Below are 23,201 nucleotides of genomic sequence, written 5' to 3'. Positions count from 1 at the left end.
AAAAAAAAAATGGTTCTATATTAAAATGAATTTTTTTATTATTTTTTTTACTGTATTTTATGAAAAGAAAATTAATTTCTATATGTAAGTTAAATTTAGAATTTTAATTTTTATACAAGTAAAATTAATTGACAAATGAGCATATTTCACATAAATTACTAATGCCTCATTACAATTGCGATTGCTTCTTTTATCATTTCAATTTTCATTTTATTTATTTCTAAAAAAATTTCACTTTTTTCTTTTGAAAAGTATTTTTTTTTTATTTAAAAAAAAAGCTTTCTTCAGTCAGTGTTTTTTTTTTTTTCGTGGGCTTTCAATTTCAGGTCCTTGGGTGTCATTATAGTGGGCTTTCAGGGGGAAGGGATTTGGGCTTCAAAAACTTAAAAATTGCATTGAGGTTTCAGAAAACAATACTGGGCATTGGATGAAGGAATGGGTTGGGTTCTCAATTGTTACAACTTTCGTGACAATCACGGGTCTACCGAAATTGTTAAGTTATTTGGTTTTGAATGGAAGGGTTACATCTGAGCTACTTGCTTAGCTAAAGAATTAGATGCTGCTATCAAATGAAAAGTTGGCCGTTTAACGGTGTTTTGTACGTGTTTTTGCCAAGTTGGCCTCTTTGCATCGATTTCTGAAGAAGAACCTGTTTTTGTGGACGATGTCCCTCCACAGATTATCTCCTGTTCTAAGGATGTGACAGGTATGAGTTTTTTCAAAATGAATTTAACTTTATAATAAACGATATTTTATTCAAAGAATAGTGGCCAAGGTTCTTGTTTGTGTCATAGAATCTCCTCACCTTAGAGCTTGGCGATGCCAAAATCAGCTACATGAGCAACCATATTTGCATCTAGCAGGACATTGCTAGGCTTCAAATCACAATGAACAATAGGTCTAGAAAAGCCATGATGAAGATATTCCAATGCTGATGCAACATCTATCATTATGTCTAGCCTTTGACGGATATCCAAGCAATAGTTATGAGAGTACAACAACTTCTCCAAGCTCCCATTTGGCATGTAATCCAATATTAATGCTGTGAAGTCATGGTTAGAGCAACAACTTAAAATTTTGACAAGATTTCGATGGCGGATATTGCTCATTACCTCGCATTCTTGCTCATTACCTCGCATTCTGCATCAAAGCTCTTGAATGCTCCTTCTAGTTGCAAGTTGAAAACTTTTACAGCAACATCCATCCCATCACCAAGTCTTCCTTTATATACAGTACCAAAACCCCCTGTACCAAGTAGGTTGCTACTGCAGAATCCATCTGTCGCCTTTTCAAGTTCCTGGAAGGAAATTCTTCTCCATGTTGCCACAATCACGAGATCTGGATCAACCACAGTTTCTATCTTAACTGTTGCCTTCTGACATCTTAATGAGACAAGTATGACAACAATTATCAATATCATAGCAGGGAGAATATATAAGAGTACTTTCTTGGTGGTAGTCTTTGATCTTCCATGACTACTAATTTTACATGGTGTCAATTGCAACAGGGGAGAACCCCAAAGTTCATCATTTCCTAAAAATGCCTGAGATGAAAAATTTACAAAAACTCCTTCTGTGGGAACTTCCTTGTAATTTGTTGAAAGACAGATTTAGGTATGTGAGATACTTTAGTCTCTCTAGGGACTTGGGAATTGTTCCAGACAGGTTGTTATTGGCCAAATCCAAGGCTTCCAGGCTTATCAAGTTTCCAAATGACTCAGGAATAGGGCCTTCGAAGTTGTTTTGCCTTAACCAGAGGTTCATCAGGTTTTGGAGGCCTCCAGTGGAATCTGGGATACTACCGGAGAAGTGATTACTGGATAAGTCTACTTGTATTACAACTTTCAACTTTTCAATACTTAGTGGTAGGTGGCCACTAAGTAAATTTGATGACAACTTCAATTTTCAAGACATCTTTTAGGTTCCATATGGTAGAGGGTATTGTTGAAATAAAATTGTTGGAATCTAATTGCAGAGATCTTAGTGAACTAACATCCCCCAGGCAAGCTGGTAGAGCTCCAGAGAGGTTGTTTCTGCTCAAAATTAATTCTCCCAAGCTACTCATTTGGCAAATATCATTGGGCAACGAACCATTCAACTTATTTCCTTGAAGATGCATAACTTGGAGCTTCTGCAATCTACCAAGTGTAGCTGGAATTGATCCTACCAATTCATTGTTTTGCAGCTTTAAGATTGTCAAGTTGCTCAGTTGGCCTACTTCTCTTGCTATGTTGCCTTTGATGTTACAACTTTGTGCATCAAAATAGTGTACAGCAGAGAAATTACTGATTGAAATCGGAAGAGTGCCGTTGAGTGGATTGCCTGCTAATGCTAGTCTTGTTAATGCTTTGCAAACTGAAGATTCATCGGTAAAAAGATTATCTGGTATGTTAAGCACTTCCAGATTCCTTAGGTTGCCAAGACTATTGGGGATAGGTCCAGAGAAGGAGTTTGCGCCCAATGCCACTGTCACACCCTACTCCACCATTTTGAGGAAACAGTTCTTCAAAACCTGCAAAAAAATACACTTTCAATATTTTTGCTCAACAATAACTCCATTTCAAATCATTTCTCAACAACAAAAAGTTATAAATCATTTGCATCAACTATCTTAGTTCATTTTCAACCCAAACTCATCATAAAGGAAACCATACATAAATTCAAACTCAAGAAGAAATTAAATAGTACATTCATTAAGATACTAAAATTAATATTACAAATAATTTTTATTTCAATTACACACTAAAATAACATTACAAAAGTTTTTGTACAATTGCTCAAATAATATACATACATATAATTACATGCATACATCAAAATCTATGTACAAGGGTACACCTATGATATACTCGGAGCTAATCCGAATATGTCTTCAAGGCGCAGCTACAGGAATCTCACTCGGCTGTTCTATCTTTACTTTCACATGCAACAGCATACAAAATTATCGCTGAGTGGTGAACTCAGTGGTGCACAACTATAATTTAAAATGTAATACAATATACATTGACAAAATTATAGCAAATAATTTGAAAATCTTGAAATTCGTCAAAATTCCAAAAATCAAAATATTTATTGTTAATAATATAAATCATTTGTTTAAACGACCTTGATCAATAAATTCAATTATCAAATCATAACTGAACCTTAAAGTAATTCCAGTAATTTATGGAAACAAATCTTAATTTCAATAAAATCAATTATGCATTAATTCCATTTGAAATCACAACTCTTACTATTCAAAAACTCATTCTTTATCTCACTAACTATGCAAGACTAATCCATAAGGGCCATCTTCGGGACGATTCTAACTCCCTATGGTCGGAGAGGTCGAATCATCGTGCACAGTACACACCACAATAATGCAACTTCCGAAAGGGTCAATGAAAAACTTAGACATAACCTCTAATAAAAGGAGAATCTAAGCCTGTGCACGTACCATGGTAGTCAAAACAAAACTAACTCTATTATCTCCTCAACAAATGAGAGAGACGGGTAATAACCTAGTCAAGCATCTATAGTGAGATATAAACAATATCATAAATCTTTTGTCCTTTTTGTGAGCATAAATCACAATACAATTCAATTTAATGTCAATTCCAATATCCAATAATTTTTATGCTCATCACAATTCAAAATAAATTTTATCCATTTCCCATATCAAGTATATTTCAAAATTTTTCTAAAGCTAACTTTATTCAATTCATGACAAAATAAAATCATAACTAATTTCATTTTCCAAAAATAACTCATTCATACCATAATACATTTCAATAATTGTTGAGATAAATTCAATATTTGATAAACATAATACAATAAGAAATAAAACCATTTATTCAAAAAACATATGAAGAAACATAACCAATAAAAACACTAGTTATGCACAAACCTCTTTGTTGATTAGTTTACTCCAAATTTTGGTTTTTCTTTGAAGATCCTTTTCAGTCTCTTTTTCAATTGAAACACACAGTTTACAGTGTTTCAGTACCATATCTCATAATAAATCCATTAATTTATTTCATGCCTACTTAGATATAGTCTTAAATTTGCTTAAAATGGTATCCTTTGAATTTTGCATTTTGGGTCACTATTCATTGCACTATTCAAGTCAAAATATTGACTTTTCCATACTTAATAGGTTTATTAATTCTAATTGCATCCATATACCACATTTTGGGTGTCAATTTTGTTGGCATTGATTGCCAATTCAATTTCTAATTTCTCTAGGTACAAATTCAAAAAATCAAATTTGGGTCACAAGTTTCTATTGTTCCATTGGTCTGGTTACTGTGAGAATTTGGCTAAGTATCCTTCATCAAAGTTGTTCCTTATTATCTTGTCTTTAATTCCCTTTTTGAATCACTCCATTTGGAGTTTTACAGCCCAAGTTATGGCCATTTTCCTAAGGCTGGCCGGATTGATATCTACCCAGAATTCTGGGCAGGCTTTTGGTTCTGGCAGTTTTAGGCAACCAACTTTGAGTGGCAAAATGACTTGGTTATGGACATAATTTGAGTTATTGTTCTTCATGAAAGTTGTAGTACTATCTCATAGCTTTCTAATGGTTCAAAAATCAGGTCATTTGGACCTGCCTAGACCAAGTTATGGCTAAATGACCAGACACTATTCATTTAGTCATTTTTGTACTGTGGCAGTGTGCCAATTCCGGGTTTGACCTAATTATTCACTATCTTAATGTCATTTTCTGGGCATAGTTTCTGCACAAAAATTGTGGCATTATGTGTCTACTTTCATATCTAATTAGTCTCACATCAATTAGGGTGGCAGAATTACAGTTTTGATCCCTGAAAAGGACCTAGGTCATACTGCCCAATTTGGGACAGCATCACATTCTATTTCCAATCCAATTCCAAACATTCAAACACATGCCAATTGACTCCAATTAACCATTTTAAACCTCACTTAGGTCAAGTATATCAATTTACAAATTTCTCAAATTTCCTCCCTAAAATCCTAAGAGTCAAGAACCCTAATTTTTGCAAATGGCTCAATTAATAGAATTAAAGCATTCTAATCACATTCACTACCTCAATTCAACTTGTCTACATCTTTAATTGCATCAAATTCCATTAAATCCTAGTTCACTACACCTTGACTGAATTCCATGTAAGTGGGTATATACATGTTTTTTTTTCATTTCTTCTTCAATTTCCAAGTTAATTGAACTATAGAACCATGAATTTAGCTAAAAATTAACAAGTTTAAACACTAACCTTTTTCTTGGAAGTTTAGCTCAAATCCTTCACTTTCTCCTTTCTTTTTCTTCTTTAATCTTCTTATCTACTTGCCAAAGTAAGGTTTAATCAAGAATAAAGGGGAATTTATGGGGAAATTTTTAAGGTTTGTGAAGCTTAATTCAAGCTTCTATGGAGTTAGAGGGAGAGAGATGGTGAGGAGAGAGGTGGCTGGCCCCAAGGTTGAAGAAAGGTAAATTTTTTTTTTCAATTTTCTTGTTTTATTCCTTTTTATTTGACTTGGTCAATTTTTAAATAATTAAAAATTATTATGATGTCATGGGTGATGTAAGTTGGGTGATGTCATTACTCCTTTTTCTTTTCTTTTTCTTTTTCTTTAGTTTTTTCATGGTTCTTTAATTTAAATCTACATTTCAAAAATTTCATTTCTCCAATTTTATTGGACAGTTAGGTCAGTAGTCACCTTTAGGGGTGAATTGACTAATTTGCCATTCGCCGGTCTGATCTAGTTTGCCAATAATTCAATATTTCTTCTGAAACTCTGACCTAATTATTTGATCTACTTCTCAACCTTTTTCTGTGATTTTCACACTTCCCTTAGCTTTGCAATTTTTCTTAGGCCTGCGGTGTCATAATGCCTCATACGAAATTAGGGTTTTGACTGATCTCGTAGTCATTTTCCGGTGTGGTCACCCATCGCTGTGACCCCCGGCTCATTTAACCTCTTATGCTCAGTTTTTTCTTATTTATATTTAACCTTTTTATAATTGTTATTTATTTTTTATCTATGACTTTTCTGAATGTCACAGATATAGCTCCAAACGTCTTGACTGTCCGGGCAGATATCAGGCGCCGGAACAGTAGACTGTACAGGAGTGTCCAATGTGAGGGTGTTACAGCCACAATAGTGAGCTTGGAACAATTGGAGATGGAACTAGGAAGTTGTCCACTAAACTGGTTGCTCCATATGTATATTTCTTCCAGATTCGGAAGACTGTGGCCAAATTCTGAGGGAAGTCTACCTGAGAAGCGGTTTGATTCAAGTCCTATAATTCTTAAAGCTGTCATATTGAATAAAGGAGATGGGATAGTCCCTGTTAAGCTATTATACTTAAGGTTCAAGTACTCAAGATTTCGGAGTTCGCCAATCTCAGATGGTATTGTACCTGCCAAAATATGAAAACAAATACTCTCAATTATAAAGTCTTTTATCTTTATAATGCCGTCAAATAGTTGAGATAATTTCTTGAAATGTGAATTTTGTATAAGAAAAAACAATCTAATCATCTGCATATGGTTATAATTATCTACCTGTTAAGCCAAGTTCATCGAAAGATAAGATCCCCAATGAACTACAATTAAATAGACTTATTGGAAAGGTTCCTGCAATTAAGAAGTCAGTGAGTTAATCGGCTACTGGCAAACCATTTTGAAATGCTAACATAAAAGGTGAAACATTTAAATGGAGCCTTTGAGGCCATTGTTTCCCAAATCAAGGATCTGAAGTGCGACAAGAGACCCTATTTCCGCCGGTATTTCACCTGCAAAAATGTGTAATAGAGGCTCAATTACTCAACATATGATTAAAATTTTCAAGTTTGAAGACTCGTATAAATTCATAATTATTTGGTTCATCCTATGATTGTGAATAAACTGCTTTGTTGATATTGCAATTAGACATTGTCATTTGTCACCTATTATTTTTTAATAGCAAGAAAATAAGGAAAAGGGTATTCAACCACAAGGACACTAGTCCAATTCCTAACTCTATTATTTTTAAGAAGAAAAGTTTCAAGACTTTCTGAAAATGTAAAATTCTATTTTCTGCAAATACGAATGTTCTAATGACCTGTATAATTACTTTAAAAAAGGTAATTAAATATCATACCTGTCAAGCCATTTGCTTGCATGGATAAGACCGACAACGAAGCAAGATTGAATAGACTTTTTGGAATGGACCCTGCAAATATATTGAAGACCGGATTAGTTAAGTTGATGAGTATTCATCTATGGAAGAAGTTTTCAAAGCAATAAATAATTTTGATGGATTTTGTTGGTTATTAATTAATAGACCTATTCGTGAGTTTGAGGACTCAAAATAATCAAGGGTGATTTAAAAGTTGTAATTGAGGTTATGTCAACCACAAAAAACATCAGGGGCAAGAAGAGAACCTATTTCCACCGGTATTTCACCTGTACTTGCAAAATTGTTTAATAGAAGTTCAATTATTCGAGAAATCACGAAGACCTTAATCCTTTGTTTGGATGGAGGGAAATGGAGAGATAAAAAAAATGCATTTCTCTAATTTCTCTCGTTTGAACATTAAGAGAAGAGAAAGAAGAAAAATAGAGGAGAAATTTCATTTCTCAAATCTCTTAATTGACTTAAAATATTTGTCTTCAAATTAGAGTGAAATGGAGGGGAAATATTGTTTATTAGGGGTGTTCGGTTCCAGTTCAGTTCGGGATTTGCCTAGGAACAGGAACCAAATCGGAATTTCAAAATTTCAGTACGGTTCCGGTTTGGTTCTTCATTGTTTCGATTTCAGTTCGGTACAGTTCTTGGTTCTTCAGTTCCGGTTTGGTTCGGTATTATTCCAATTTGATTCTCGGTTCTTAAAATAATTTTATGTAATTATTTCCTTAAAAAGTTATACTTGAATTAACATTTAAATTTTGAATTGAGTTATTAATATATAATATATCATATAATATATCTTTTAGCTATATCTAAATTATATAATCTTCAATTATAAGGTGCATATATAACTTATGATTAAATATATTATATAATATAATAGTATATCATATAATATACATTTTAACAATTTATTAATCATATAATATTTAACTATAACATACAAATATAATTAAGAATTAATATATATATATATATATATATATATATATATATATATATATATATTAATATTAATATTAATATAAGGTAATAGTGTATTTATAATTAAGAATGATAAGGTAATTTAATGTATTTATAACTAAAATTATAAATACACCAGATAATAAGTTTTTCTCATCTTAGTATAGGCATATTTCATTTCATTTTATTTGCATAATTACACTATAAATATATTGCACATACACATATACGTTACAAATCATTTAGAAATTATACCACATAGATACTGCATATAGTTTATAATATTTAGTTAATGCATTGCTCAATTTTAGGAACCATGCATTCATGAAATAAAATTTTGCCAAGTCCCTTGAGTAATAAGAGTTATTTAGTAGAGTAATTTAGCCTACCTTTAATTGGGTTGAAGGATTGAAAGTTTCCTAATCGGTGCAAAGTTTTGAAGTATTTACCTTTGTCTATATCTTCTTAGCTAAAAAGTCACTCAATTAGTCATTTAGAGATTAGAGTATTTAGAGAAGAGCTATACGATAAAAAGTAGTCAAATGATATCTAACCAATCCTAGAATAAATTTTTAAAATCTTTAAAGGTGAAATACCAGCTTGTACTTCAAAGAGAAATAATTAGGCATTCTTTGATTAAAACCCTCTTATTTTAAACTTTTGACCCTTCTTTCATTAAAAATTAACCCTTGTAAATCCTTTTGAGCCTACACTATACCTAAATTTTCTTGAAAACCCTTATTGATACCTAGCCAATGAGCCAAACACTGCCACCTCTTTCATGAGAATAATTATGCATAATATTTGGTATCATGAGAATAATTATGCATAATATTTGGTATAGTGTACCAAAAATAAAATAAAATAAAAGGGAGAAAAGATGTCTATCTTATGTAAAAGTGCTAGTATATATGTATTTTTTATTATTGTCATTCAAATTGAAGGAAATCCACCCAAAGTAATTAAAGAAAATGAGCTTAGGGGTGGTATTTTTAGGAATAATTATCAAGAGAAGATACGAGATACAAACTTAAAATATCAAAGTAGTCCCTTCATTTTGTGGACTTTGTAAAATATGCTAGCACTTGAAAATTCTCATTGTATATTTTTTTCCTCTATAAAAAAAATAATAAATAAAAGTGTATCTTATGTTTTCAAGATTAAAAATATTCTCATACTTTGAATCTCTTTTACCTTTTTTCTTATTAGCCTCATTTTGAGCCCCATAGCCCCATTACATCCCTAAAGACCTTTGATTTCTTGATAGTAATTGCTACATTAGTGGAGATAGGGATAGAAAGTTTGCCTATGGGATTGAAAATTTATTCATTCATTCATCAAATTCCATCATTCTATATAGAAGCACTTTGGCTATTGATTATTCTATAGTTCTTTTTGAGTATGACTTTCTCTTTTGATTGGTTAGTTTGGGATTTTTGGATGATTAATTGACTTGAAGCTAAACGGCGAAAGCCTGGGTAAGTATTAGATTCTTTGTATCTTGAAAGATGGGTTTATGGATTGTTGGTATGGCTAGAGGTGAGTTAGATTGTTCTAGTTGGTAATTTTTATAACCCCTTGGACAAGGCACCCCAAAATTTGCATTATATTTTAAGGTTTGCTTGAGGATAAGTAAAGATTTGAGTTTGGGGGTATTTAATACATGCATTTTATATAGTCATTTAGGTTGAATTTCATAGTCATTTTATTTGTTTGGTAGTCATTTTTAATTAATTTTATTAGTTATTTAGTTAATTTTTCATAATTGTCAATTTTTGGATTAATTTATAATTTTATTTTTATTTTGTGGATAAAATGGTGTTTTTAAGAAACTAAAAGATAATTGTACAAGGAGTAATTTTCAGGTCTAAAAGTGCCAAAAATGAAGCCTAAAAATTAAAGGATTTAAAGATGGTCGAAATCTACACAGGATGCTACATAGCCTTTGCAGCTTTTGTACAGAAATTGAAAGAAATTTTGGACTTGCCGAAAGTTGCACAGGGTACTGTGCAACCTATGTACATACATATGCGAGAAACTGGGAGAATAATTGAGAATTGCCGAAAGTCACAGCTACCTGCACAACTTGTGCATCTTCACGGGAGAAAGCTTTAACTTACCGAAACTTGCACAACTTCCTGCACAGCCCATGCAGCTCGCTTGTGCGCCTTCACGGAAGATCACTGGACTTGTCAAAACTTGCACAACCACCTGCACAACCTATGCAGCTCACCTGTGAACCTTCACGAACAATTGCAAAAATAGCCGAAACTTGCACAGCCTGTGCACCTTCACCAAAAATCTCTGGAGCTTACCGAAATGTGCACAAGATCTTGAATAAGTACTACACAGCCTGTGCACTTTCTCATTAATTGGCTAAAGGAGGAATATTTTTACACATACAGTGACCTCATACACACCATTTTTAGGGCATTTGTCAAAGGATATAAAAACCATTCTTACCTCATTTTTTGCTGTAAGGAGAAAGATTGGAAAAATAAGGAAAGGAGGAAAAGGAGCCGCCACCCTCCATTTCTAGACCCAAATTTTACTCTTATTCTTCCTTCACATTTTTTTCACTTCTTCTACTAGGTTTCTTCTGTTAGTAGTATGCCCTAGAGCATATCATTTTGCATGTATCTTGTAAATATCTTATTAATAAAAGGCAATTTCACTTTTCCGTTTACATAATATATTTATGTGTAATAGAAAATGTCCATTGATATTTTGTTAGAAATTCTATTTTTAAGTTGTTAAGAATATGAGTGACAGTATTTCTAGTACAAAGTATCATAAATTGGTTCACAATTGAGGATACTTCACAAAGGACATGACTTATCCAGAAAGATTGTAATCATGTTTGTTCCCAAGGTATTTATATGAGATATAAATAAGATGGAGTGGTGAGTCTCATGCCACATAACAAACATAATAGGCACTTATACATGATAAGTAGGTCAACTGACGATTTATATGACAAGCACATGGAGTTTACTCTTGTCAATACATTGTCATATATCATATCAGTGCATATAATCTTTAGACCTGAGATAACACAATTATCTTGTATATAGGTGGTTTGAGTTTGATACTGCTTTCAAACTTACATTGTGTATCGGTATATGGGCATGTGTTGGCTCCTATTAGTTATATATGGAGATAGGTGTTGATCAAGATGGAATCCGTTATCCTAAGTAAATAGGGATAAAATCCTATGTTCATTTAATTATTCTTGATGTTTCAAGTTTTTGGCTAGGACAGACAGATTTAGTCAGAAAAGAGTTTCTGATAAGAAAATCTAATTAATCAAGAACTGGAATTAAAAGAGAATATAATGTTCATAGCAAATGGGGTTTGACATTAACCATGACTCCAGCTCGAATTGAGATTTTGTAATGGAGAGATTCTAGTGCATGGTAACATATGATTAAAGGTTCATTTAAGGTATTCCTTATTACTGATTGGGTGGCCATGACATACTATGATAGGTATCAACCATGGTCTATAAGATGCCTGAAATGATTTAGAGAAATTATTTATGGTAAGAAAGAGTTCTAATGATATTAAGAGTTAATATCATTTCTCATTTCCAATAAGTAATGAGCCTAGTATGTCACACATCTACACAAGCTAATCACCATTTAAAATGTTATTTAATTGATTAATTAAAGAGTTTAATTAATTAATTAAAGAGGTTTGGTTTGCAATAAGATTGCAAAGTCCCTAGTATGACTTGAAACCAAATCTAGGTTATTTGATGTATAGTATAAATTAAATTTATATTTAATTTGATTAAATATGAATTTAATTATGAGAAATTAATTAATAGAGATTAATTAATTTATATTTGATATAAATTGATTTAAAGAGGAAAAATTATAATTTTGGGTTGAGAACTCAAATTAAAAAGTAAGGGCAAATTGGTCTTTTCACATGGTGACATATGGCACCATGAGATGCTGACATATGGTACCATGAGATGCTGACACATGGCACCATATGATCTTGCCACTTGTCTTCCTATGATGAAAGACCACATGTCATGATTTAAATGGAGCTTGACACTTGGCTTCATAGGATTAAATCAAATAATAACAAGATGGGATCTTGTGATGACATGTGGTAAGGGAGTTAGGGTTTGACCTAAGTATGTAAAGAAAAGTTAAAAAGAAAAATCAGTCACCTCTCTCTTTTCTCTTATGTTGGATGGCAACATGCTTTCTCCCTCTTCTCTTCAATTTCTCAATTGATTCAAGGGAAAAACTATGATTTTCTCTTGAATTAAAATTATTGGAAAGTGTTTCTAACTCTCAATACATTCATACAACCTTCACAAAGCATAAACCCTATCTCAAAATTGGTTGACAAGGCTTGAGAAGCCAATCTAAGGGCTATCATTGCAACTTTGGTGTGTGCTTGTGGTGGACAAACTAGAGGGACAACATTTGGAGTCCTAAGAACATCTTGTATTTGCATCAATTGTGCGTCAAGAGGTTAGTACCTAAAAATCTCTCTTAGGGTTTAATTTAATTAAATGTTAATTCATAATCTTTAATGGCAAATGAAATTTAATGTATGCTAAAATGCGTTTTGGTATGCAATTAGACATTGAAAATTGATTAGGATCTTTTTATGTAATCCTATATTGTGCAATTTCAACATTCTAATAACATACTACAGTCTGATGCGTAGAGTATGGATCGGAAGGCATTGTTTCAACAAAAGGAGATGTTTATAGCTTTGGAATACTGTTAATGGAAACATTTACTGAAAGAAGCCGATCGATGACATGTTTGGTGGAAGAATGAGCTTGAAGGAATATATAAAGGAAGCATCACACGATGCAAGAGTTAAAATAGCATATGCTAATTTGTCGAGGGGAAGAAAATTTTAGATAAGAAAGATCGTATATCATTCATTTTGGGATTGGTCGTGGAATCTCGTGAAGTACCGATGAAAGAATTGGCAAAACCCAAGTGTCACAACGCTCATTAGCATCGTAAATCAATTCCTAGCTGGTTTACCAAGGACTTGATGTTTAAATTTCTTCAAAATTAGGATTGCCCAATAATAATTCCCAGAATTTCAAGAAACCCATATTTATGCTACCAGAAATATTTGTATACTTCCAAAAATAGTCCCACAAAAGAGATTCTGTTATTATAAAATATTTTGTTTGTTACAAAGTTAAATCATTTTAAAAAAACTTATATTTAGCTCTCATTGGTATTGCCCAAAAAAACATTTTTTTAAAGATGTTAGTTGGATAATATGAAAATATAATTTAAAATTAATTTTCATAAATTTTAGTTATTAAAATATTAAAATAATAAAACTATATTTTTCTAGCTGTTCAACATCTTGCATTTTTTTGAAAAACAATTTTGATCTTGAAATCTAAGACAAATACTTTAACGCTGTTACATCCCATAAAAGAAGATCCTGAATCTGCAAGGGACCTCTTCCATCAAAATAGGTTATTTCTCAGATGTAAAGGGGCCAACTTGGCCACACCATGTATAAAACACTGTTGAGTTGCATGTCCAAGTTTCCATATAATAGCAGCATCTGAGTTAATTCTTTAGCTAAGCAAGTAGCTCAGATGTGAACCCTTTCGCTCAAAACCAAATAACTTGTTAATTTAGGTAGACTCGTAAATATTACAAAAAGTTGTAAGAATTGAGAACCCATCCATTCCTTCAACCAATGCCCAGTGTTGTTTTTTGAAACCTCAATGCGATTTTTAAGTTTTCGAAATGCATATATCCCCACTCCTGAAAGCCCACTATAATCACATCCAAGGACCTGAAATTGAAAGCCCACCACCCTTGTCTCTTAGAAGAAAAAAAAAATAATATATATATAAAGTATAGTGTCATTTTTAAATAAATGACACGTGATATGATATTTTTTTTAAAAAAAATTATTGCATTTCACTTTTCATTAATAACTTCCTTTTATAATAATAATTATTTAATTTTTTTTATTTCTCTTTTAATTATTAATATTATTTATAATTTTATTTTTATATTTATGATTTAAATTATTATTTTCTTTAAAATTTGATTTTAAAAATTAAATTTTTTTGTGATTAAATATAATATTTAAAAATTATTTATATTATTATTTTTATAAATTTATTTATTTAAAAATATTATTTATCACATATCACTCTCCATAATAATAATAATAATAATAATAATAATAATAATAATAATAATAGTTTAAAATAAAAAATAATTTAACAATAACAACAATAACAATAACAACAACAACAACAACAACAACAATAATAATAATAATAATAATAATAATAATAATAATAATAATAATAATAATAATAATAATAATAATAATAATAATAAGAGGTTTGTGGTGGCCACTAACTTAAAAAAAATTAGACATTAATCTGTAATCTCATAATCAACTATCATATAATTTAATTAACCTTAAATTATTTCATATCTTTAATAAATATTTTTATTATATTTTTTATTTATTTATTATTATTATTATAATAAAATCTTTATTAAAATTTGAAAGACAAAAAGTGTAGTTTATATAAAAAATTATAAAAATTAAATATATAGATTTGACTTATTTATAATTAGTATGTATTAATTTTTATATTAATAATTTAATATTCTTTTTTATTTCAGTTTCCTATGATTAATTAATACTTATTATTATTATTATTATTATGGCTAAGGTATAGGCACTGAATTGAAATGATTAAATAAATGAGAAATAAATTATTGTTAGAAAATTTAAATTTAAATGCTTTTGTTGCCGTTTTTCAATTAAATAATATTTAATTATAAAATTAAATTTTTATTTAAATGGTTTTCATTTATTTGTCCATATATAATATGGCACATGAGATATTTAATACATATAAATCACCCTCCTCTCACCAAATATTTTCATTTTACTTAAGTTCTCTCAAATCTTTTTTTTATTATTTCTTTCAAAAATTATTAGTTATCATTCTCAAAATTTATTTATTTAAATATATTTAATTAATATTTATTTAATTAATAATTTTTTATAAATTTCTTATTTAATCTTTCTTAAACTTTTTAATATTTTATTTCATTATAATTATATATCGAATGTAATTATAATTAATACTCAACTCAACTCAACTAAACTAAACCTTTATCCCAAAAATTTGGGGTCGACTATATGGATTCACTTTCTCCACTCTAAACGATTTTTTATTAAATTCTCAGAAATGTGTAATGCTTTTAGATCATGTTGTACTACTCTCTTCCAGGTCAATTTAGGTCTACCCCTTTTTTTCTTTCTATCCTCTAACCTAATATGTTCTATTGTGTAATTGGAGCCTCCGTATGTCTACGCTTCACATGACCAAACCACCTCAATCTCCCTTCTCTCAACTTATCCTCAATTGACACCACTCCTACCTTTTCTCTAATACTCTCATTACGGACTTTATCTAATCTAGTATGGCCATTAATCCAACTTAACATTCTCATTTCTGCAACTCTTATCTTAGATGCATACGACTCCTTCAGTGTCCAACACTCACTACCATATAACATAGCCGGTCGTATGGCTGTACGGTAAAATTTTCTTTTCAACTTATTAGAAATCTTGTGATCACATAAAACTCCTGTAGCACGTCTCCACTTCAACCATCCGGTTTTAATCCTATAACTAGCATCATATCGAATATAATTATAATTAATATTGTAATTATTTATATTTTATTATAATTAATTTTCAATAGAAATATTTTCAAATTTTAATTAGATATCTAAATTTTTATGCATAAATTAATTAGATATCTTAATTTTTATGTATAAATTATCTCTTAACTATATTTTTATATAAAAGTAAAATTTTGAAAAAAGAATGCAAATATGATTACATCAAAAATTTAATTACAAGTAAAGATGATTAAAAAAAATAAAGTTACAATATTAAAATTATGAAATCTATATTTTGAAAAATAGTATACACTTTTAATATTTATTATATTAATAAAAGAATAATGATATTTTAAAATTTTAATTTTTATGAAATATATTTATCTTATATCATAAATTTATGTAAAATGATAATCATTTTTGTAAAAGAATTATTTTATAAAAAATATATCAAATTAATAAAAAAAATTTACACTAATTTAAAGATATAATATTTTTAAAAAATAATATAATAAAATGTTATTTTTAATTAATAATAATGTTATATATTTTCACTATTATTAAAATTAAATAGTTGAATTCATTATTAGTAATTTAATATATTTTTTTATTATATTAATAATAAAAAATTATATTTTTATATTTTTTAAATAACATTATTTTTTCATTAATCTAATATGTTTTCCGTAATCTAGATACATAAATTATGAGATAAAATATAAAAATTGCATGAAATTTAAATTATTTTTTGAATAAAGTAATTTTATTATATTGTAATTGAATTAATCATAGAAACTACTATTAATATATGTATAAAAAGAATTAAATAGGTATTTTAATTAATTACACCATAAATTAATTAAAAATTTATTATTAAAATAGATAAAAAAATTTTCAAATTAAATTAAATAAGAGAGAAATTTTAATTAAAAATTAATTTAATAATAATAATTTATCTTATTTAGAATGTAATTAAAAATTTAATTAAAAAATAAAAATTATAAATTATTCATGCATAGCATGCGCATTATGGTAGTTAATTAATATGACATACATCAACAACTTCCAGCTATTTTCAGTCATGCGATATTAATGAATCTCTAAATACCTTTCTTTAGGAAATGCTCTTTCTAACCCATGTATAAAATGAAAAATAGTTGCTTTGGTAGAAATACATACCTTGGAAAAACACCCTTGATCACAATAGGTGCTGTAGAACAAAAGAAGAAAAAGAATCACCGTGAGCTAAAAGATCCAACAGAATTAAATGACAATAAGTGAGTAAACAAAGAGGGGGGAAAAAGCCTCTCTATCTCTTTATAAATAACATTTAGGTGTAAGTCATGATCAAAATAAATTTCCTCATTCTTGACCATTACAAATTAGCAAAAGATTAATTAGTCAGGCTAAGCTTGTATCATCTTTTTATTTTTCTTTTCACTTTTTTCCCCTTTGAGAAGCAAGAATAGAGCTCAGTACGTAGTTAAGCAACATAGGATGCAAAATAAATCAACAGATAAAAATGCAAACTCAACAACTATCTTCATCATAGCAAATAGTGCAAGGAAAAAAAAAAAACACATGAGTTAATTAAATTCATTTTTTAGTGTTGCGGTTATGAATGTATTAATGTCAAAGACAAAAGAAAAATTGGAGGAGATGCTGCAATATTTATATACAAACTTAGGTAAGGTTATCTGGCAATTTGGTGAAGAGAACTAACAGTCCAATCTCTAAAAGAAGCAATGCACACTCAGAACCAATCCATTGGGCGAGTCCTAACAGCCATTATTACCCAAAAATCCTAGCAAAGAAAACCAATAATACCAAATTGACCTGAAAATTAAACGAAAAACCACCAAATTAAATAGAGAACGAAACCCATATTTGATTAGCATGTAAGAAATTGAGTACACAATTGCACATAATTGAAACAGAAAATCAGTAAACAGGGAGCAAAAAAACAGCACTGATTTGGAGCCTGCATGATTGTAAGCAAAGGGAGGGAGCTTAGTATAGAGACTGAAGGAATGAATCCAAGAAAACAAAAAATAAGAGAACAAAAAATAGATTTTAAGATCCTACATTAATTTGGGATAGGAGTAATGTGCTCCTTCATATTTGCTTTTTTCATATGCTTCTTAAATTCGAGACATTATAATTAAAATTGATTGATTATGAATGTAATATATGGTGAAGTATCATATCAAAGTAAATGTGAATACTAGTTACAAACATAATATATGAGATAGCCTATCGATAATACCGCGTTTATGAAGTTCGAGAAAACAAAAGAAAATTAATATTTTAAAACTTTTTTGTTTGGACACAAATAAAAGCGAGAGAAAAAAAAGAAAATTTTCATTTCTCAACTCCTTATAATTAACCCAAAATATTTCTCTAGAGTAAAATGGAGATCAATGTGTATTATTTATATTAAAATACTTAAATGTATTTTTACAACATAAAAAAATAAATATTTTCTATTTTTTTAATTAAGAGATAAATTATATTTTTTTTATATTTTTATAATTTTTTAAATAATATAAAGTAAATTAAATTACTTTTATTTTTTTTTTATTTAATTGTTTTCCACTTTCCCTACAATTAACATCCAAACAAAGGGTTATAATAAAAAAAGTAATTTTGATGGAGAGAGCATTTTTTTTTTTCCGTGGAGAGAGCATATTGAGTAGGCTCATTACCAAAACTTGAATAGTTGCGTCCAACGGGAAACAAATTTTCAGGTACCATCGTCTTCGTGCAACATCTCGACACTAACAACTTTGTGGCTGAAGAACGATAATACAGAAGGAAACGTTCCTGAGGAGATCGGCAAATTAGCCAACCTGGAGACACTCATCTTGTATGGAAACAAGGAGATTTCAGGTTCAGTGCCGTGGACCATTTTCAACATTTCTTCTTTGAGAATGATTGATTTGTCCTTCAATAGGCTATCTGGTAGCCTCCCAGATGATATCTGTCAAAATCTTTTAAATCTTCGGAGACTCGTTCTTCATCATAATCAACTGGAGGGTCAGATTCCACTTGGTTTATGGAAATGCTCTTTGGATAATAACAAATTCTTCGGAAACATCCGAACAAGTATAGGAAATCTTGCATTTCTTCAGCAGCTTTATCTGTCTTTCAATAACTTGACAGGCAAAAACTAGTATTAAGAGATCCTTCCGCGAGAGACAAAAAAGTGCCTCTCCTTGTGAAAGCAAACTGTCTCTTAAGGTCTTCATGATTTATCAGGTAATTGAACTTCTATTAAACATTTTTGCAAGTACAGGTGAAATACCGGTGGAAATTGGTTCTCTTCTTGCACTTGAGCGATTTTGGGTGGATCACAATAGCTTCACCGGTTCCACTCCCATCTTTCACAATTGGTGTGTATATATATATATATATATATATATATATATATATATATATATATATATATATATATATATTTGTGGTTGGGGGCATGACCTCAGTTACAACTTTAAATCATCATGATTATTTTGCGATTCCTCAAACTCATGAATAGGTCTATCAATTACTAACCGATAAAATCCGTCAAAATAATTTATTGCTTTGAAAATTTCTTCCATGGATGAATACTCATTGACTTAACCTAATCCAGTCTTCAATAAATTTGCAGGGACCATTCCAAAAAATCTGTTCAATTGTACTTCATCGTGGGACTTAGCCATGAATGCAAATGACCTAACAGGTATATGATATCTTAATTAGCATTTGTATGTTAATTATACAGGTCATTAGAATGTTTATATTTGTAGAAAATAGAAGTTTATATTTTCCGAATTCTTGAAACTTTTCTTGTTAAAAATAATACAGTTAGCAATTGGACTAGTATCCTTTTGGTTGAAAACCCTTTTCTTTATTTTCTTTGCAATTTAAAACTAGTTGGTGATGATATCTAATTGCAATATCAACAAAGTTTAATTTGGATATCAATAGTCTCAAAGTTTTATTTTCTTTATTTTCTCTATTACACATTTTGCCGGCGAAATACCAGAGGAAATAGGGTCTCTTGTTGCACTTCAGAACTTTATTTTGGATATCAATAGCCTCAAAGGTTCTATTTACATGTTTCACTTTTTATGTTAGCATTTCAAAATAGTTTGCCTGTAGCCGATTAACACGCTGACTTCTTAATTGCAGGAACCATTCCAATAAGTCTATTTAATTGTAGTTCATTGCAGAGCTTATCTTTGAGTGAAATTGGCTTAACAGGTGGATAATTATAACCATAGGCAGATGATTAGATTGTATTTTTCTTATCCAAAATTCACATTTCGAGAAACCATTTCAAGTCATCTTAAAGATAAAAGTTCTTAATTGAGAGCATTTGTTTTCATATTTTGGCAGGTACAATACCATCTGAGATTGGTGAACTCCGAAATCTTGAGTACTTATACCTTCAGTATAATAGCTTAACAGGGACTATCCCATCTACTTTATTCAATATGACAGCTCTAAGAATTATAGTACTTCATTCAAACCGCTTCTCAGGCAGACTTCCCTCAGAATTTGGCCATGGTCTTCCTAATCTGGAAGAAATATACCTATGGAACAATCAGTTTAGTGGACAATTTCCAAGTTCCATCTCTAATTGTTCCAAGCTCACTATTGTCGAATTGTCCACAAACTCCTTTGGGCCTATCCCTAATAGTCTTGGCAACTTAATGCATCTGGAACGGCTCAACAGAGAGGATAATCTTTTTACCGGTGAATCTTCAGTTCCGGAATTATGCTTTCTCTCTGCTTTAACAAGTTGCAAAGCATTAACCAGACTAGTATTAGCAGGCAATCCACTCAACGGCACTCTTCCAACTTCAATCGGTAATTTCTCTGCTATACGCTACTTCAATGCAGAAAGTTGTAACATCAAAGGCAACATACCAAGAGAACTAGGCCAATTGAGCAACCTGACAACCTTTATCCTGCAAAACAATGAATTGATAGGATCAGTTCCAGTTACAATAGGTAGATTGCAGAAGCTCCAAGTTTTGTATCTCCATGGAAATAAGTTGAATGGTTCATTGCCAAATGATATTTTCCAAATGAGTAGCTTGGGAGAATTAATTTTGAGCCGAAACAACCTCTCTGGAGCTCTGCCAGCTTGCCTGGGGGATTTTAGTTCACTAAGATCTCTGCAATTAGATTCCAACAATTTTATTTCAACAATACCCTCTACCTTATGGAACCTACAAGATGTCTTAGATTTGAACTTATCATCAAATTCACTAAGTGGCCACCTACGACTAAGTATGGGAAATTTGAATGTTGTAACACAAGTGGACTTATCAAGTAATCACTTATCCGGTAGCATCCCAGTTTCCATTGGAGGCCTCCAAAACCTGATGAACCTCTCCTTAGGGCAAAACATTTTCGAAGGCCCTATTCCCGAGTCATTTGGAAACTTGATAAGCCTGGAAGCCTTGGATTTGGCAATAATAACCTGTCTGGAACAATTCCCAAGTCCCTAGTGAGGCTAAAGTACCTCACATATCTAAATCTGTCTTTCAACAAATTACAAGGATAAGTTCCCACAGAAGGAGTTTTTATAAATTTGTCATCTCAATCATTTTTCGGAAATGATGAACTTTGCGGTTCTCCCCTGTTGCAATTGACACCATGTAAAATTAGAAGTCATGGAAGATCAAAGACTACCCCCAAGAAAGTACTCTTATATATTCTTCCTGCTATGATATTGATAATTGTTGTCATACTTGTCTCATTAAGATGACAGAAGGCAGCAGTTAAGATGGAAACTGTGGCTGATCCAGATCTCGTGATTGTGACAACTTGGAGAAGAATTTCCTTCCAGGAACTTGAAAAGGCGATGATGTGTCCCAACTGCAAGTGCACGATTTGTTCAAGTAGTATAGAAAAAAATATCGTTCCCACGGAGAGGTGTGTTTTCAATTGAATTTTTAATGTAAAATAAAATATGTAAAAATTGTATTTTAATCAAATTAATAAAAGAAATTTAGGAATTTGAAGCATAAGGTATAAAAATGCAAAACTAAATTCAAACAATGACTAATTTAATAATTCGCAAAATAAAGAAATTGATAATATTAATAATGAAAATTAATAAAATGAGATTAAACTAAACACTCAAAAGTAAAATTCCAAGTAATAATTGATAAAAGACGATTTTGGAGTTAAGGGTTCATATTTAAGTCATTTTGGGATTTTCCCTAACTAGCCCAATCCATGAAATTTATGGGTTTAAAAGAGATTAATTCTAAAATCCTTTGAAAACTCTTTCGAGTGAGACAAAGAGTGCCTTAATTAACTTAATCCTACTTTCGTGGAGTTAAAATTAACCAAGACCCATTAGGTTCTTTAATCAATCTATTAAAACCCTCTTAACCCTTAGTCTATTTCTAAATCTAAGTTAATTAAGTCCAATTTCTTGATTAACTATCACTTGATTTTCTCCTTTCGGTGCTTCAACCAAGGATTAAGAACATAACTTAATGGGGCCCTTCATTAAGCATGTGAATAAGCACACAAGAAATGGATTAAACCTCATAAATTTCATTAAATTGGGATTAACCCAGTTCAAATCCACAAAAATAACTAAAATATTACATCCCTTACTCCAGAATCAAAGGAAACTACTCACAATCCATATTTAACACAAGAAATTCTAAGTAAAAGAGGAAATAGATCATGAAAATAAACTAAAACTAAAGAAACCCAATACAAGAAAGGTAGGAAATATGCAAGAAAAGAAAGAAAACTCCAAATCTGTCTGGAAATGGAGGGGGTGACGTTTTAGCTCCCCCTTTTGACTCTTCAGCTGCTGCTCCTTTTCTTTTCTTTTTCCTCCCCTCTCTAAAATGGGATAAGGGCCTATTTATATCTTTTTCTCTGATAAGTAGCCCTAAAATGGTGTGTTTGAGGTGTGTCTTTATGAGGGAATCTTCTACCAGCTCATTATGAAGACTTTATGGAACTGCATAAGTTATGCAGTCCCTTATGCAGTTTTCGGCTGGTTCCTGAGCTCTCTGTGCGAAACTGCATGAGCAGGGTGCAAGACTGCATAAGTTATGCAGTTTTCTGTGAGGTCGCATAAGAAAGGCAAGAATCTGCATAAGTTATGCGGCAACTTATGCAGATTTCGGCAGGTTTGGGATATTGTTTCTTCTCCTTGTGCAGAACTGCACAACTTATGCGGCAAGTTATGCGCAATTTGGCCAATGCATACTTCAACTTTGAAACTTGTTTTTGACATCTTTGGCCGTAGAAATCACTGCTCAATGGCAAAATTTCTTTTTTAGTCCCTCAAAAATACCATTTTTCCTACAAAACAAAGTAAAATTACAAATTAATCCAAAATTGGCAATTATGAAAAACTATCTAAATAACTAATGAAATTAGCTAAAAGTGACTAATAATCAAATAAAAT

The 23,201-nt window shown here is 30.6% G+C and overlaps 2 protein-coding genes across 2 annotated transcripts; one reads left to right on the top strand and one right to left on the bottom strand.

The window, feature by feature from the left end:
• Positions 1 to 1,108: 1,108 nt before the first annotated feature.
• Positions 1,109 to 10,550, bottom strand: LOC110671488 (LRR receptor-like serine/threonine-protein kinase FLS2). Its single transcript, XM_021833972.2, has 8 exons — positions 10,497 to 10,550; positions 10,214 to 10,304; positions 7,101 to 7,172; positions 6,682 to 6,753; positions 6,524 to 6,595; positions 6,110 to 6,378; positions 1,993 to 2,475; positions 1,109 to 1,543 (listed from the first exon to the last, which is right to left on the bottom strand). The coding sequence occupies exons 1-8, from the start codon at positions 10,548 to 10,550 to the stop codon at positions 1,109 to 1,111; spliced, it is 1,548 nt and encodes a 515-aa protein (XP_021689664.2).
• An 8,740-nt stretch (positions 10,551 to 19,290) lies between these two features.
• Positions 19,291 to 21,648, top strand: LOC131177239 (probable leucine-rich repeat receptor-like protein kinase At1g35710). Its single transcript, XM_058142204.1, has 2 exons — positions 19,291 to 20,011; positions 20,147 to 21,648. The coding sequence occupies exon 2, from the start codon at positions 20,245 to 20,247 to the stop codon at positions 21,265 to 21,267; it is 1,023 nt and encodes a 340-aa protein (XP_057998187.1). The 5' UTR covers positions 19,291 to 20,011; positions 20,147 to 20,244; the 3' UTR covers positions 21,268 to 21,648.
• The last annotated feature ends 1,553 nt before the right edge of the window (positions 21,649 to 23,201 follow it).

The sequence above is a fragment of the Hevea brasiliensis genome, unplaced genomic scaffold (genome assembly GCF_030052815.1).
Source record: "Hevea brasiliensis isolate MT/VB/25A 57/8 unplaced genomic scaffold, ASM3005281v1 Scaf374, whole genome shotgun sequence".
Classification (NCBI taxonomy): domain Eukaryota; kingdom Viridiplantae; phylum Streptophyta; class Magnoliopsida; order Malpighiales; family Euphorbiaceae; genus Hevea; species Hevea brasiliensis.
The sequence above is the reverse complement of the archived record's forward strand: the minus strand, read 5'-3'. Positions and strand labels throughout refer to the sequence as shown.